Consider the following 17,244-nt stretch of genomic DNA (forward strand, 5'->3'; position numbering starts at 1 on the left):
GCAGTAATAATGCCGTTAAAGTACTTATTTACAGAACAAATTTTACTAAACCAGTCTGCATTGTTTATTTTTTAAACTAAGCACCAATGAGTTGTTCATATCCATAGATACTCCAGTCCCCAAGCTGTGCCCTTCTCTTTGTTACCATGTGTATAGCTCTGTAACACAGCATTGCTGTTGCTCCCAACAGGCCATAAGCTTTGCACTGAGTTTGCATGGCCTTGGGACTGAGGCTTGCCAGGTCTGCTCAGTTTGACCTTGTCCTGATCCACCTGTGACTTTGTTTTGCTTGGCACAACTGTGACAGCAGTTTCTTGAACTGAACTTGATTTACGAAAGGTTAACTCTGGGTTTATGTAGGGAGAAGTGACAAATATTTCCTGCAGGTGGGATGAGATATTTAGTACTCTCAGACAATGACACAGTCCAGAGAAACACAGGCCTGGTATAACCGACCTTGTGACGTGGAGGCACAGGATGAAGGAGCGCAGGGGCGATAAAGGGTTCTTATGTGCATGACTCAACATCAATAAAATAGGAGCCTAAAGCATGACGTAGGTGTGCAAAGGTGCAGAGGTAAGAGGAGGAAATGACCCTTCCTGAGCCTGTACATGATAACCAGGCCAGCCCACACTAGACTGAAATATTCCCTCTATCATAGATACCCCTGCCTTTGAACAGAGTAAATGCTGGAAGCACTAGGAGCTTTTGCCACATTCTCCACAACACAAAGTAATATAAGGCACAGAGCCAGGCTGAAAAAGAGCAGCTTATCGGTGCAGCAGTTTTGACTCTCCAACTGCAGCCTGTTCTTTGGCTGACTCAGAGAAAAGCTGAAGTTTCACTTTCTGTTTCCCATGAAAGTGGTCACAGACCACATGATGGTTGGATTCTATAAAATGGGAAGCATAACAACAGTGAGCAGCACTCCTTCAGCTTTGAAGCTACCTGAAGACAAGTGAGCAGAGAAGGAAAACCATGAGGTAAGATAGCAACCCAGTCCCTGAAAGATGCTTTTTCTCTATGCCACAGGAAAGTAATGCTTATTATTTACATAAATGTAACCAGTGAGGGACTTTGAGCATTGAAACAACAAAAATATTTTACAGAATATTTACTAGAAGAATCAAAATAAAATAAGGATGCTTTTGAATACTGTCATGTTATTGCTTCTCCAACAAGGTTCAGTTTCTGTAAACAGAACAGAAAGTCAGAAAGATTGTGTGCATGTAGTTTGGGGATGAAATCCAGGCTGGTGCCCAGACAGAGACGTCTAATCTCTATCCTGAAGTTGGGTTTGTGACATTCATGAATATTCACTTTCCACAAATCTCTTTTTATTAATTAGTCTCCATTGTTGTTTTCAGCCAGGGACACTGTCATGATTCTCAAGCGAGGCAATAAAAAATGACATATATTTCGTTTTGAATTGAATAGGACTATTTAAAGGCTTCAATCTATTCCTGCTGATTTGGGAGCCAGCACCTGTTCTGTGATATTCACCTGTAGCCAAAGCTTTCTAACAAGATATGGTAATAACGGGAACTTACTCTCACTTCCCCTTCATCCCAGAAGAACTGTAATTACCTCACGTACAGCTTTGTAATTAGGAACTGTTGTTAATACCAATCAAAACATCAGTTAGGTAGAGGAGATTATTTGAGAAAGGCAAAGAAGTTTGCAAGACAAACTTATGCTTTAACAGCTGTTGTAAGTACCTTTACTGACCTTTTTCCAGAACCTCTGTGTCAGATGGTTTGGGTGGAAACATGTCCTTCCTTCCCATTGTCCCAGAACCTAAAAGAATTGCTTCCCAGTTCCTCCTTGGTTTGACTCCTCATTATTTTGCAATCTTTCCACTCACTCCTTTTTTTACCCAAAAGACATGATTGTGCAGTTGAGCAGCAGCACACAGTGTGCCACACAGGCTGTTAGACATTAGGTTTTACAGGAGGGACAGCAGAGAAGTCTTTTGAAGAAAGAAGGACTCAAGTGAGAAGCCTCAGTAATAATATGATTCCTTCTCCCTTACTAAAATGTCATCTTCCCTGTGTTGTAAAGATGTGTCTTTGATAGACTGTGTGATAAAAGCCAGTCTGTGAAGCCACACAGAGGCATATGCAGGTAATGGCAGGAGGAGAAATCCAAGTAACACCTTGCCCTGGGTGCTCCCAGGCAAAGAGCCATCAGCCCACCCCCAGGCACTCAGGAGTGGCACAGAGGCCAAAGGGCAGGTGAGAGCTCCCCAGTGCCTCAGTCAGGAACATAAGCCACCACCCAGCCCTTCTAGGGCTACTCCAGGGGACGATCAGCACCACGGGCTGGGGGGACACCCAGCATCACCAGGGGTCTACAGGAGTGCCTTACAGTTTAAATTGCTTAGGGATATGGGACACATTATGGGATGTGAGGAAAAGCATTAGGGGATTGCATGAGACTTATTATGGGATGTTTGGGGAGGGCACCAAAGGCAGGGAATTAAGGGATCTGGGTGATTTGGGAAGAAAAAACTGTTGAAAAATAGAGAGGGAATGTCCTGGTTTCATCTGGGATAAGAATTTTTTCTCAGTAGCTGGTACAATGCTGTGTTTTGGATTCAGTATGAGAATAATGTGGATAACATTCATGTTTTGTTTGTTTGTTTGTGGTTTAAAAACAAGAACAGCAAAAGGCAAATAGAGTATGTTTTTCTTTGATTTCTTCTAGTACCATTTCCAAGCATTCCTTGAAGACTTCCCTGCTGCAGTTACAATGTCATTTTACATGGACTTTGCTGAAGCAGGATGTAGATCTTGATCACCTAGAGGAAACAATAGTTGATCGGATCAAATTTTTCACAGAATCTAACCTAACAAATTATAATCTGCTATCCTATATATGTCACCTAAAGAATTCAAATGAGAAAGCTCTGAGAAATCTCCAGAAAGCTGAAGAAATTGTTCAAAAACGTCACCCAGATGAAATTGCCAGGAGAAGTCTGGTTACCTGGGGGAACTATGCCTGGATCTATTACCACATGGAGAGATATGAAGAAGCTCAAACTTATGTAAGCAAAGTGGAAAACAGCTGCAAAAAGCTTTCCATTACTGCTGATGGGAAGATGCAGCTTCCAGAGGTCTATGCTGAGCAAGGATGGGCATTATTAAGTTTTGGGGAGAAACACTTTGAGAGAGCAAAGAATTGCTTTGAAAATGCTCTAAAGGATGATCCCGATAACCCAGATTTTAATGCTGGCTATGCAACAGCACTGTATCGCTGGGAAAACTTAGCTTCCAGATGTGGTGAAGACACAAGCCCATCCACTGAGGCCTTGAAGCGGGCAGTGGAACTGAATCCAGAGGATACTTGTGTCATGGCATTACTTGCATTAAAACTTCAGGACTTAAATCGAGCTGATGAAGGTGAGAGGTACATTGAAGAAGCGATGCAAAAAACCCCTGATCTTCCTTATTTCCTGCGCTATGCTGCTAAATTTTACAGAAGGAAAGGAGAAGTGGACAAGGCAGCGAAGATTTTGGAAAAGGCCCTAGCACTGACACCAAATTCTAGCTTTTTGCATCACCAACTAGGAATCTGCTACAGAGGAAAAATATTTCAATTGCAAAGAACAAGAAATGCACCTCAAGATCAAGTGGAGAGACTCATCGAACTTGCCATTTCTCATTTTAAATTTGTGGCAGACCAAAAGAAAAAATTTGTTGCTGCCCATACTGACGTAGCAAACATGTATGCACTAGGCAAGAGATATGAAGAAGCAGAAAAGATATTTCAGGAACTGTTTCAGAGAAATAATCTACTCTGTCATGAAAAACAAGAGCTCTACTACCATTATGGCAATTTTCAGCGTTTTCACATGAAGTCAGAATCAAAAGCCATTGAGTATTATATAGAAGGGCTGAAAATGAAAAGAGATTCTTTTGGAAGAAATAAGTGCAGTGAAGCTGTGCAGAGATTGTTAAGACAAAAAATTGAGAGAGGTTCAAGAAATGCAAGAGATTTTGGAACACTTGGACTCGTTCATAAGCTAAATGGTGAGAAACAAAAAGCAATTGAGTGCTATGAAAAAGCCATTGCTTTGGATCACAATAATGAAGAATATCAGAATGCATTATTTGAGCTACGACTCTCTATCTCAAGCTAAAGCTCACAAAAATCCTTCACACCCAAAAAACTCCAAACCCAAGGACATTTCAAGAGACTCCCTAAACTTTTGTTGTTGGTTGGTTGGTTGGTTTTTGTCTTAAGGTAGACTTTATGACCAGATGAAACATGGGTGGTATCGCTTTCTGATCATAATGTAGAAACTGCAGACAATGACTGTTCATTTGCTAACAGAGAGCACACTTAGATAGCTATATAATGTAACATATAATATATAATAATAGCTATACAATAATAGCTCATCTAACTTAGGTCTTCAATGCTAACACGGGTCTAAATGATTATCAGTAGAACACAGGACTTCTAAGCTAAAAATGAGATATTACCTTCTACTGAGAAAAAGATAAGGGAATCATATGGTAGTATTTTGTCTAGATAGTTGAAAGGCATGCTTAAACCAAAATGGAATTTCTGATGCTTTTTCAAGTATTTCAAAAATATCTTTTGTAGAAGGAACTTTTGTTGAAGGCTTGTTCAGTTTACTAACTTGTATGCTGTTTAATTATGAAAAATATTAAAAAACATTGTTTGCTATAAAACTTATAAAATGTGTATTATTGTTGTGAACTACGAAAGGGTATTAAATCTATCAACTATTGCTTCTGGTATCTCTCTGCTGACCAGTCTTCCTGTTAGTAGATTAGGTAAAAGGAAAATGGCCATTTGGAAAAGTAACAGGGATAGAGTTTTGGCAGGATATGAAAGACTCAGTAGATAACCCCATTTATTTTCCCTGGGGTCTCAGCAAAACTGGCTTCAGAGGCGTTGCACCAGAGAATCAAACTGTGCACAAAACAGCACCTGTCTCGTTTACCCAAAACCACACTGTCAGGAGCCACTACAGCAAACATCTGGAGAGGGAGGAAAGGCAGTCCCTGAGCTGCCAAAGAGATGGCTATCTGTGGCCCTGGTTGTGAAACAAGCCATGGGTAGCAAACACACACAAGAAATGAACTAAAGTGGGCACCGAGGGCAGAGCACAGCTGGAGACAGGAGTTGCATGAGCACCAGAGAGCAGGGCAGCAGAATGCAAGGGGCATGTGGAAAGTGGGGTGGGTGCCCCCAGAGTCTGGTAAATGGGATAAAGGGCTGAAATGACAGAATGGGTGGACAAGGTGATCATCTTCAGATATTTAACTAAAAGTCAATATGCTTTACAACAGCCCAGCCTAATTCCACAGTAGCGTGCCTTCGTACGATAGACCATGGTGCTCAGGGAAAACTAATGCTGTAATTCCAAATCACTTCTGAGCCCTAGCCAGTAGTGTAGCATGAAGCAAACTGGTGACAGAACCCATGTCAGGAAGGCTGTGCACTTTAGTTCCCAGCCATCCTGAAATATTCCTGCCCTGACAACAGCACCCCTGTATGGACAGAATGAAAGCCTGAAAGAGTGCAAAGCACAGTGCCAGATCAGAAAACATGAATAAACCTTTTCCTTCTCAGCTCTCCCTCAGGGACTCTCTCATAATATGATCAAAAGTGATCAGGAGCTTAACAGTGTACATAATACAACCACGCCTTCTGCATAAGAAAGGGCTGGGGAAAAATCCGTCCTTGTTTCCCAGCCACCTGCCAGCTTCTCTCTTACAAAGGCAGCCCTACCTCAGAAAGGAACAGTGAGGAGAGAGAAGAGGAAGGACTGGGAGCAGGACTGACAGAGCACTCCTGGAAGCTGGTAGATAGATCAGCGGGGTTGAAGTCAGGAACATCACCTATGGTGATGTGCTCAGCTATGTGGGCAAAAGGGTATGTTAGGTGATCTCACTGCCTTTCTCAATCTTGAGCGTTTCTAAGCTCAGCATCACGGCTATCCAAACCCTGCTGAGGGCATAGAGGGTGGTGGACAGCAGAGAACGATTTGAGAAAGAGGTGGTGGCACATCTATTCTCCCCTCCACATGCTGCCACCAGGACCTCTCCTGGGAAAAAAAAACTTGTAAAGAAAAAAAGGATAAACTAGAAATTATTTTGAGAAAAAATGTGAGCTGAATTTTTATGAAGAGTCAGAGTGGTTCAATTTTCTGCACAGCAAATAAACTGACTGAGGGACATAGTGATGCACGAAGTGTATTTGTTGTGCCTCACCTCCTTCGGACTCTGAAGGACTGAGCTGGATCGCCGTAATACCTGGGGATGTTCCGTACGAACAGCCTTCTGTGTGTCTTGTAAATGAGGAGAAATGTTATCTCCCACAGGGTGGTGCTGCTGCGCCGCCTGGCATAGCAACGTGGGGAAGAGGCTGAGCTTGAGCTGTGGGAGGCGGACAAAATGAAAGACAGTTTGGAGCATCCAAGTCCATTGCGCAAAAACAGAACCACATAGAAGCCGAACCCCTCTCAATTCGCACCCAAGTATGAATTATATCGCCGGAGACTATGCTAGTGGTGCAGGTTAAAAATGACTAAAGATAACCCTTCAGGAAGTGTTAATTTACGAATCAAAAGCACCTTCTAAATTATATAAAAATTCTACTGAAATATACCAGAATAGTCACTTAGAAGAAGGCATTGTTTATTGAGGCAATCCCAGCTAGGACTTTGCTATGTTGACCATGAAGGACTGTAACAACTTCACTTAAACAAGCTCTTTCTTCTCACATAAATTTGTAACACTTTAGAAAGCAAACAAGGAATTATTGTGGCAATATAAAATATATTCCCCATATAGTAGCACAAACAGCCTTTGTTTTTCAGAAGATAAATTATTATCCAAGCTGAAAGGAATGCTTTAAGGATGTTTCTTCTGAAAAAAAGAGCAATTCTTCAGTGGAAGGTACTTTTCCAATGTTGTCTTCACGCAATTTTTCAATGTACAATTTATTAAATGTCCCAGATTATCACTAGAACATAAATAATTTCATAAATAATTTCACAAATTCTAGAACATAAATAATTTCAAAAGAATTATTACTACCCCAATTCAAACTTCATGGAATGGAAACAGATGGCATAACTTCAGCAGCTGTAAGCAGTACTTACACTGAATTTCCATCTATTGCACAGAACAGAGCATTATTCCAGGCAGGATTCATCTGAGGTAGAATCTTTCTGTTCCTGTCTCAGACAGATCTTACCCCAGTCAAGTCAAACCACGCTATCCTGGGAAGCCAGACAGGCTCAGCAGTGCAGTGCTCCATCCAAGCTTATATTCATCGATACCTGTATCCATCAGGGCTGGCAGGAACATAGAATTACATGATCACTAAGGTTGGAAAAGACCACTAAGATCATTGAACATGCAGTGTAAGTCTGGCAAATTGCTCACAGCTAGTCCAGCTATCTCAGTTTACTGCTGCACTGTGCCATGCCAGGAAATCTCCTCCTTGAAGGACAGCCTGTCTGAAAAAATATTATTATTATCCCGTCTGAAAAAATATTACAGATACAATGAATCATTCTTTAAAAATATTGTAAGCCAGAGACTTCTACAATGCATTGCCTGAAATATATCACATGGCAGGATAAAGATGAACCGTTCAGCTTGGGTTGTGTGGATTAGGAGGTAGAAGTCTGGTGTAAGGTTTCACCAGCCTGAATTGTATTCCCATTTCTTCTGCTTGCAGGTTGTTAACGCTTCCTTCTGTTTCTTAGTGGGGACATTCATGACAGGGCTGGTATTTCACAGTGTGTTTTATGCACAGAAAGCATCATGTCAGTATGTAAGCTTTTCCCCATTGACTTAAGTCAGAGCAGAAACAGTGTTAGAAAACCTTGAAAGAATTCTATTTTCTACAAAAGGTCTGTGTATAAAACCAGTTGAATGTTTGTTGCTAAATAAGATATTTAAAACAAGAAGTACTACTTTAAACACATATAGGGAAAAGCCTATGAAAAAAATATCTTGAAATAAAAAAAAATTAAAAATGCTACTAATGTATTACACAGTATAGTTTACATAATAAAAATGCATGTCACATTATTCCAACAGGCTTTTACAATATGCAGCTCTGACATGAACAACTAGTGACGTGTTATGATGTGGTAAACAAAGTAATTAATGTTTTGTAAAGTAAATAACAATGGTTATAACTTGTTTAAAATTACTTATATTCTTTGTAGATCATACTATGCCCCACTTCTTTACTACTAAAATATTGCATTAAGATGTAAAACATTATCTTCATCAGTATTAATTAATAAAACCACTTCATTTTTTCCAGATTTGCATATTTTTCCTAACTCACTAAGAAACATTCATGGAGGATTTTTGTCTTTTTTTAATGAATATATGTTAAAAACAATATCAGGGACCAGGACTCAATTTTCATGCAGAGCTGAAGAAAGGTTATGTCATTACCTTTAAGCAGTTTTTGCACTCCCATCTCTTATTCTGTGGTCTGTGCACATATATCATCCTACTGGCTCTGACTGCACTTCTGAAGCAAGGCAGCGAGAAATGCTTTATTTAATCACAGACAACTGAAGTCAAACAATTTTAATATTTTATATTTGAAATATGCTTGAATAATAAAACTACTTGATACACATGCTATTCATATATATATATTAAAAAATACATTATACCCCTATGGCTGTACTCTTGATCTAAATCAGCTTCGTGAACATCAATCTATGTTGCTTTCCCTTCCGAGGCACAGGTTGGAAAAGGACACCATGAGCAGCCACTGAATACACTGCAAATGATTAACAAAACTGCTAGGTCTGTGTTAATGAAAATTATTTGGACTCTGATCAATTTGTTAATGAACAGAACACAGCTTTAGACACCATCAAAATACTGAAATTATTTGTATTGCGGAATGTGAAGTTCCTCCATTGTTGACAACATTTTCATTCTGAAAATGTAGAAACATCCTATTATTTATTAGATCAGTAATTTAACCCACGATCTACATTCAGTCCCTAGCTCCTGTGAAGCAGCCAGCTGTAGTGAATTCCTCACACAAGTAGCAGGAAACCACCACCAAGTTGAAGCTGTTGTGTTCTGGCCATCAAGGACAAGTGACCTGACATCTCTTCAGATGGCACAAACGACTAAATTGCACCACCTGAAGATACAGCTCCTGGGGCCAAAAGGAGAAAGACTTGCCACTGCAATACACAGCACAATCCTCTTTAATCATAGCCTAGACAGGGAGCAGTCTCTCAGTCATCTGGTTGCATGGACTCTGAAGTTCTCCAACAGCTGCTGATTTTACAAGAGCAAGAGCCTCTGTATTTGAAAACACATGAGCCTCTCCTCTGGTCTCCTGGGCTGCCTTTAGGATTCTTCCAACTAACTCAGCTAAAGCAGGTTTGTCTATCAGCATGCCTAGTCCTCTGGCACAAAATTACTCCTTTTCATATAGCAGAGCTGCCACAGTACCTCTTCCACCCTTCAAGACAAAGATCAGCTGGAAAATCATATCTGGGATTTCAATTTTTAGAAATTCAAGCTTTAAAGACATCCAGGAGGAAAAAAAAATTTTTTTTTTTTTTGCTGTAGAGGGCTTGGGAAAGTAGGTCTAAAATTATATTTGAAATTAAATTGGAATGTATGTACAAAGTTCAGGCACATTGTAAAAATTAAAGCTGCTCCAGAGATACTTTCAGCATAAATCACATGTGGAGGTTTTTTGGTGGTGTGTGTTATTAGTCCATTGAAACATACTATACCACACCATCAAAAAGCTTGGGTCATTATTAATATTTTTTAAATAATGTAAATGTTATTGTTCAGTTTTGGTGACTGATTACTTTATCGTTTTCTGTTGAGTACAGCCAATTGTTGATTACCTGTGGAGTGGACATTGCATTTCCAATAAATCTGTGAACATTTGTATCTACAAACTCTATTTTCATTCTAGCTTTCTTCTATTACTGCATTAACTTGGTATTACTGCTGCTGTACGTAGATTTTAGTCAACTAAAGCATGACAGAAAAATCTAATTGAAAGATGCCTTGGTTCACAGGAGTAGTATCTTCAGCAGCGTAACACTACGGAGCCACCTCTGTCTCAGTCACGGCTGTGTCCTACTGAATCTTGATGGCACTTGTCACCTCTTGCTGCAGCTGTTTGTGTCCACAGACAAAAATTCAACAGCCTTTTGGTCTAATTCTGCTGTGACAGAATAAGCTATTGCTCCATTTGTCCACATGTGCTGTTTCATGCCTGTATCACTAGTGAGCGACTGCAAATGTGTTCTTTTGATTTTCTTTGCTAGTCTTGCAAAGCACAGTAGTGTTGAACTAAATATCATAGAAAATCCACACAGGAGGAATGATGCAGTATAGCTGCCAGTTGTGTCCACCAGCCAACCTGTAGGAAAAAATAAATAATGGGGTTTTAAAGATCCATTAGTATTCTGATAATTTCAAAATCCTGTTATCAATGGGAGTTTTATAAACTTATCAACTTGTAAACTTACAAGTTACCACATATAAATACAATCAAACAATACAGGTTTACATCACTATCACTGTATTTCTTCCTCCTAGGGCAGGGAGGGATTTGTCCTCAGCAGGCAGATAAGATTTTTTGGGCTCTTGTTTGGAGCCTCAAATCTCAAATCCATGAGAAAAGGCACAACAGTCATCACCACAAAACTAAATAAACTGCATGGATTTAACTGGCAGTCTTTAGACAGGCTTACAGAGTCCTGGGATTAAATAGTGTGTGCATCAGATCCTCATAAAGAAACAATTAGTGAGCTATGCCTTGGGCTCATGCTATTTTGCAATAATTTTTACTATGGAAAATAAAAAGCTTCAGAAGCAATGATTAATTGGGAATTGATGTGAACAGCAGACAAAATACACAAGACATATATATATATATACTTGGCTGTTTGAAAAAGATCTCTGACCTTCCACAATATTAAAACTGTGTCAAGTTCTTCCTAAAGACTAATAGGAGTACAGCTCTCATCTTTACTTCATTGTAATGGAATCTATGGGAAAAATGATGGTTAGATATTACAGTGATGAGCTGGCAACCAAACAGGAGTGGAGCTGACTCACCCACTTGTTCAAAGCAGTTTGGAGGTTAAAAGATAAGTCCTCCACACCAAAAAAAAAAAAAAAAAATCTTGGAATTGAACTCCCTTTAGGTTACATTTTCAAAATCTAATATGTAGAAATTATCCCATCAAGACAGGGATGGGAGATCTAAAGACTTACAAAGATCTAGGTGTGTGTTAGTTCTGTACTCAGAGGTTACCTCCACATTTAGTGTGCATTTGCTGTCCTTCCTCTCCTGTTACATCACACTAATAGGCAAATCTGAAGTACTGATAAGATCATAGGAAAGTCATTTGGGAACTTACCTGCCACAGGCGGGCTCACTAGATATGGTATGGCATGCAGGAAATACACAACGCCCAGTGCTGATGATAATGAGGAAGTTCCCACTACATCTGCTGTCATGACAGGGATCAGCGTTACATAGGCTCCATCAAAGTAGCCAAAGGTAAATGAGAAAGGCACAAGCAAGGGGAAGTTTTGGAGAACTGGCAGGAAAAGACAACAAAGGCCATCCATTCCCACAGCAAAGAGGTAGCAAAAGTACCGATGCTTCTTCAGACACCTGCAAATTTCAAAACAGAAAAGAAAAATATCACTGAACAAAGCATCTCAGTTTCTATGCCCTGGCATGCAGTGCTTCAGTCTCTCTCTTATATAGCTCAAATTTAAGTCCATTTTATTACACAGTCTTCAAGATTAAAACCTCAGTGCTGATGAGCCTGGATAGGGAAAGCTGCCCAGCTACAGCTGCAGAAACATCTGGCGAGCAGCAGTCCATGCTGTCTGCAGTGTTCTTCAGAATGCTCCTACCGAGGGAAGCCATCCTGCTCCAGGATTTTGCAGTCCTCTGAAGTCTCAATGTTTGAAGCAGTATTTCATTGGGCTTTGCATCCCAGCTCAGCAAGATGTTCCAGTATTATACATAAAATACTGCAGTATACCTCTCTTAGCTGTCACTCTTCCAATCAGCCCTTAAACATGAATTAGCATGAGCTAAGCAAGATGGCAATTCCCTTCCTCCTTGTTCCACAAAGCCAATAATTGATTTTTCCCACAAACTGAATAAGCACAAAGAATGCATCCTTTAGAATCAAAATCCCTGTTAATTTAGCCAGAATCTACTGATTTACAGTTGCTGTACACTGATGTTTGAAGTGAGCTGAGTTCACAAAGCATGGCGAGTTCTTACATACTGGAAAATGTACAACAATTTTCAGTCAGTCCTTCTGAGTATGTGCCTGACAGTGTTCAGCCAGACTCTTGACCCTCTTCCATAACTTCTGTGCCTCCCAGCAGCACAAAAGAGATGGAAAGTCAGAGGAAGCAGGGTGAAATCCTCTAGAAAATAGATACAAAAAATCACTCTCAACATACCTGAGGCAGGGGGTTGTATTTCCACTGCCAAATGCACAAACATAATTTCTTCAGGAAAAAAGATCTTAAACCAGTAGAATTGAACAAACTCAGAAGAGATGAAAACATTAAATAGTAAGCATTTCTGAAAGTTAAGACTGTATGTTGGTTTTTTTTTTAAGTTGCACATGCTACCTCACTTGCATCCAGCCTCCCACCAGCTAAAGCTTACATTTGCTTAGTTATAAACCCTTACCTTCTGTCTGTTAGCCATCCAAAGGTGATATTACCAATGATGTCTATGACACCAAGTATGGACATGAGGAAGGCAGCCTGGTGATGACTCACTCCAACACTCAAAGCATAAGGCACTAGGTAGACAAAAAGAGGGCTACATCCATATGCCATAAATAAAACTGACACTGCCAGCACCATGAAGCCTGGCATCAGTAAAAAGTCATATTCCTTCTGTGAACAGTAGCATAAACAGTCACGAGACCACACTTTGATTAAAGGTGAACAGACGGACATTTGCTTTAAGTCTTGTTTCTCTGTTTCGGGGACACGATCCCGTTCAAGAAACTCAGGAACAGTTTTACGATCCTCCTTAAGAGAAATGGGCCGCATCAAGGCGCCACAGACACAGAGGTTTAAAACAAAACCTCCCAGGATGAGTAAAGCTCCTCGCCAGGAAAACTGCTCAGTTAAGAGCTGGACTACGGGGGCCAGGATGAAGGTACCAATTCCACTTCCTGACATGGCTATTCCATACGCCAACGCTTTTCTTTTGTTGAAGTATTTGCCCACCATCGCAATGGCTGGAGAATAACAAAGTGCAAAACCAAGTCCTAGAAGAGAAAGCACAGTACAGATGGCTTAATACTAAGCATGACATATGGAACATATTAAATTAAACCACCTAATGTATTTTCATTAGCACAAATGAATAGAAAGTTTTTCTGATTCTGTATCATGCAGCCCAGTCAAGAGTGCAACGAGAAACTAGGATGACTCCTTTCTTCCAGTGGCAGAGTCATTCTCTTGACAAACCTAACTGATGAGCACTAATCTACGATAATAAGGTTCAGAAATAACTGATAGGGTTCACTTAATAACAAGGATGATCACTAAACATCAGAGAAATTTTGTGTCAGCCTCTCTTGCATGTAAGATGAGGTCTCGCCCCAGGGTCTGCACCAATGCTGGCATTGGACACACTGTCCTGATGAGGCACCACTTTGTGTTTTGGTCTGTTGCAACCCTGAACAATAATTTTCAGGTCTCTGAAACATAGTACAAAGAGTCTGTCTCTGTTACTAATATTCTACAAAAACCTCTTCTTGGTCAGCTAAACAAACTCCGTGGAACAGCTGCTTGGAGCCTTGACCATTTTAAATCCCTGCCTACAAGTAAAGAGGGAAGAAAAGCCTCAGAAAACAAAGCCAGATCCAGTTGAGTAAACAAATAAGATTCATCTCTTGGGCTGAGAAAAAGATTGTGGTCTCTGTTGCAGAACCAGAGAGCAGATTTTAATCATCATGTGGTTGCTCTAACACTAAAACTGAATTTTCCCAATCAGTCATGGAAATGAGTTCCTGACTAGGGTTTTGGAGCATGTCCTACATTGAGGGTAAAACAGACCTGACTGCCAAAAGCAGAGATAATCACCCTGTGCTGTAACCAGCTTGCCAGTCCTCCTCAAAGGCCACACTGTGTAGGACAGGCACTAAACCTGCCAGGATGCAATTAAGTGGATTAGAGGGACTCCAGGCGGCGGGTGCCTGGTCTGGCACCCCTCAGGAGGCAAGGCAAGAAGCAGGGCACAGAGCTGCGGCTGGACCTGTATAGGCACCAGAGCCAGAGGAGCAGCCCTGAGCTAGACATCATCACTTGAGTGGTGAAAATTATACTCTATTTGGCATACATGCCATTAATTTTTTTACTGAGTTGGCAGGGGGAAACATCCCAAAAAAAGCCAATCAATGTCCTGGGAAAAGTGCAAATGCAAAGTTTAGGGCTGAAAACATTTTCATACCTCTTAAAAGGAACTGTTAATTATTGACACTCCCCTGTCTCACCTCTGCTTCACCCTTCACAGTTTTCAACTGCTGCAACTTTTACAGATTTAGACATTCGCCCGTTATGGTCCCACCTCCTCTCTGGGTTGGGGGCATCACCTCTAGCCTTTACCAACAGTTCATGTCTCTGTCAATCAGTCCCCATATACTAGAATTTCACTGCTTTCCGAATTGGCTCTCTACAATTTCATGTACAAAGTGCAACTGCTTTTCCACCTCAGTATTCACAGCAGATCCCAGTAACAAAGCCTCAGAGGCAGCATGGTATGTGGCACAGTCCCTCAAGTTACAAGAAGCTTTTTTATTTGTTATGAACGCATTTGTCAAAGATTAACATTGTAATACAGGAGTGACATGCGCTACAATAAGGATTTTTTTTTTTTTAAACAAATAAGCTGTTGGCAGCATGTGAACCTCAGTAATTCCACCAACTCATTACTAAACAGCAGGGGACCAAGTACAAGGTCTTATATCACCGTGGCTACCAGGTCAGTATTAATGAGGAAGGAATGTCAGTGTGACCACGGGCCCCTCTCAAGTTCCTCTGTGCACAACAAACACGGGCAGACAGGAAAGAGCAAAGATTTATTATCACCGTACCTGAACACAAATGGAAGAGCAGCTACAACAATTCTACCAACCAGTAATTTTTTTGTTTTTCAAATGGAATATAATGTAGACAAAAATCAGGTTCACAGCTGAGCCAGGTATTCACCCAGTGCTCCTCTGCCTCTTACTTACTCCTATGTTTTGATTTAAACTTTTTTTCCTAAATATGTAAATATTTTGGGGCAGTCTAGAACTCCTAGTTTAACAAACTCCTCTCAAATCACAGGCAAAAAAAGGAAACCTTTTATATATATCACCTGCAACAGCAGTCCTTCTTGACCTCCCATTATTTCAGAACTTTATCCATAGTCCTCTCTCTAACAGAAGTTAGAGTTGCTTTTGCAGGGTGCTGCATTTGGGTTACATGAGACTCAGTGTGTGCTGAAGCTCTCACAGCGGCAGCCACTTTTTCAATGAAGGGAACAGGTCTGAGTATCTCTATTAGACCAGTGGGGTGTCAATAAGACATGAAGAGATCACTCATCATGTGTTGTGTTCCTGGCAGCAACAAAGGGGCTGAATGCATCCTACCTGTAAGGACTCCTAGTGATAAGTAGAGATGTTCCAGACTGGTGGCGAATGAGCTCAAAATTAGTCCAGAAGATGCAAGCAGCCCTCCTAGCATGATACCAACTTGGCAGGATACATGATTACTGATTAAACTCCCAAGCGGGGCTTCAAAGAAACAAACAAAGCTGGTAGTTAATGGCAGGTCCTCATACACAGTTCATTACAACAGTCATAAAGGAAAAGCACTCAGGAGGCAAGCAGGAGAAAACGGTGATAGCAGCTACACAGAGTGATCTTCCAACATTCCCCCTATTGTAATAGTATGAGCACCAAAAACAATTGAAAAAACCTTCTAAAACCAATTTTTCTGAAAGTCACAATAAAACTGAAATTTACAGTAGCTTTCTCAGAAGCCATTTTCATAGATCAAAATCATTACAGGACACAATCTGGAGTGCTGGGGTCAAGAGAGGCCACAGTGACAGCCCACAGTATTCATTACTCCACACTTACAACACTCCAACCTTCTCCCACCTGGAATTTGCACTTCAGCTCTCAGTAACTTCAAGTCTTTCCCAGATATAACCTGGCTGACACAAGTCAGTTGCTATGTCTCATTGCAGCTGGGTCTCTCTGCCTTTCTAGCAATTCTCATGGATTAACCTTCTTCCACAGGACATGGATTTTCACCTGGCTGTATAGCTTGAAAGCAAACCCACAACAAATTTGGTACAACTGCTGCATTTTTCCTGACATCAAATCTTCTTTTAGGGGAGAAGAGTAGTTGTAAATATACATGTATGGTAAAAGGAAGACGACTGTGACTTGATCTGGAGGCAAGATGTACATCCTGTGCTAAGTCTCAAATATGACTCCAACCAAAAGGCAAAAGAAACACATGCTCAGTTAGTAGCTCTCAAACACGACATGACCCACAAGACCTCGACGAAAGTACATTTCTGAAAACTTAGATCATTGCATAAGAAAAAGTTCTGCTTCTTCTCTTCAGTATGAAGACACTCCCTTCCTGCACATCTATGCTGATGGAAGCAGCTTGGATATACCATACCCCAGAGAGCCCACAGTATCGCTCCCAGCTGACTCCACCAACTTGTGAACATGCTAAAACCAGATGGAACTGATGAAAAAGCAGCCACATTAGGCTTAAAAGGGTAATACACACCACAGAGCATTGTAGCACAGTCGACAATGGAGTGGATCCAAGCAGTTCTGGCATAATCCTGCCCAAAGTATGCCTGGAACTCCACAAAAAATATGGAGATGCACCTAGGACAAAAAACATGAACACAGATTTGTTGAACATGGAACATTTGCTCACAGAAAACACAGGTCTCACTCTTCAGGTATAAAAAGTACCCACTTGAAGGTCCTCTCCAGCTCCCAGAAAAATCAAATCTGTGGTTTGCCGATATGCCAACGAGATAGAGAAATGTTTAAACAGTTTCTAAGGGATATTGGCAGAGAAGATCTACCTTAATGCATGAGGGACAAGACATGGAATATGAGAACAATCCTTGTTTTGCATTGGCAACAACTGAATCAAAAAC

The 17,244-nt window shown here is 40.7% G+C and overlaps 2 protein-coding genes across 7 annotated transcripts in view; one reads left to right on the forward strand and one right to left on the reverse strand.

Moving 5' to 3' along the window:
• The window catches only part of SLC16A12 (solute carrier family 16 member 12), a 44,026-nt gene that overhangs the window by 1,959 nt on the left and 24,823 nt on the right, over nucleotides 1-17,244 (reverse strand). For 4 of the 6 annotated variants that reach the window (XM_064662857.1, XM_064662858.1, XM_064662859.1 and 1 more), the window contains exons 3-7: nucleotides 16,860-16,963; nucleotides 15,698-15,841; nucleotides 12,736-13,327; nucleotides 11,429-11,688; nucleotides 4,220-10,422 (exon numbers count right to left, since the gene is read on the reverse strand). In XM_064662857.1, coding sequence (XP_064518927.1) covers nucleotides 10,160-10,422; nucleotides 11,429-11,688; nucleotides 12,736-13,327; nucleotides 15,698-15,841; nucleotides 16,860-16,963 — 1,363 coding nt within the window. In that variant the 3' untranslated portion in view covers nucleotides 4,220-10,159. Of the gene's footprint in view, nucleotides 1-4,219; nucleotides 10,423-11,428; nucleotides 11,689-12,735; nucleotides 13,328-15,697; nucleotides 15,842-16,859; nucleotides 16,964-17,244 lie in introns of those variants that run through there. The other 2 variants (XR_010432300.1, XR_010432299.1) reach the window with 2 other exon arrangements.
• On the forward strand, nucleotides 135-4,141 carry LOC135418035 (interferon-induced protein with tetratricopeptide repeats 5-like). Its single transcript, XM_064662856.1, is given in 3 exon segments — nucleotides 135-944; nucleotides 946-983; nucleotides 2,707-4,141. Coding segments are annotated over 3 exon segments (1,560 nt in total). The 5' UTR covers nucleotides 135-857.

The sequence above is a fragment of the Pseudopipra pipra genome, chromosome 8, assembly GCF_036250125.1.
Source record: "Pseudopipra pipra isolate bDixPip1 chromosome 8, bDixPip1.hap1, whole genome shotgun sequence".
NCBI classification, from domain to species: Eukaryota; Metazoa; Chordata; class Aves; order Passeriformes; family Pipridae; genus Pseudopipra; species Pseudopipra pipra.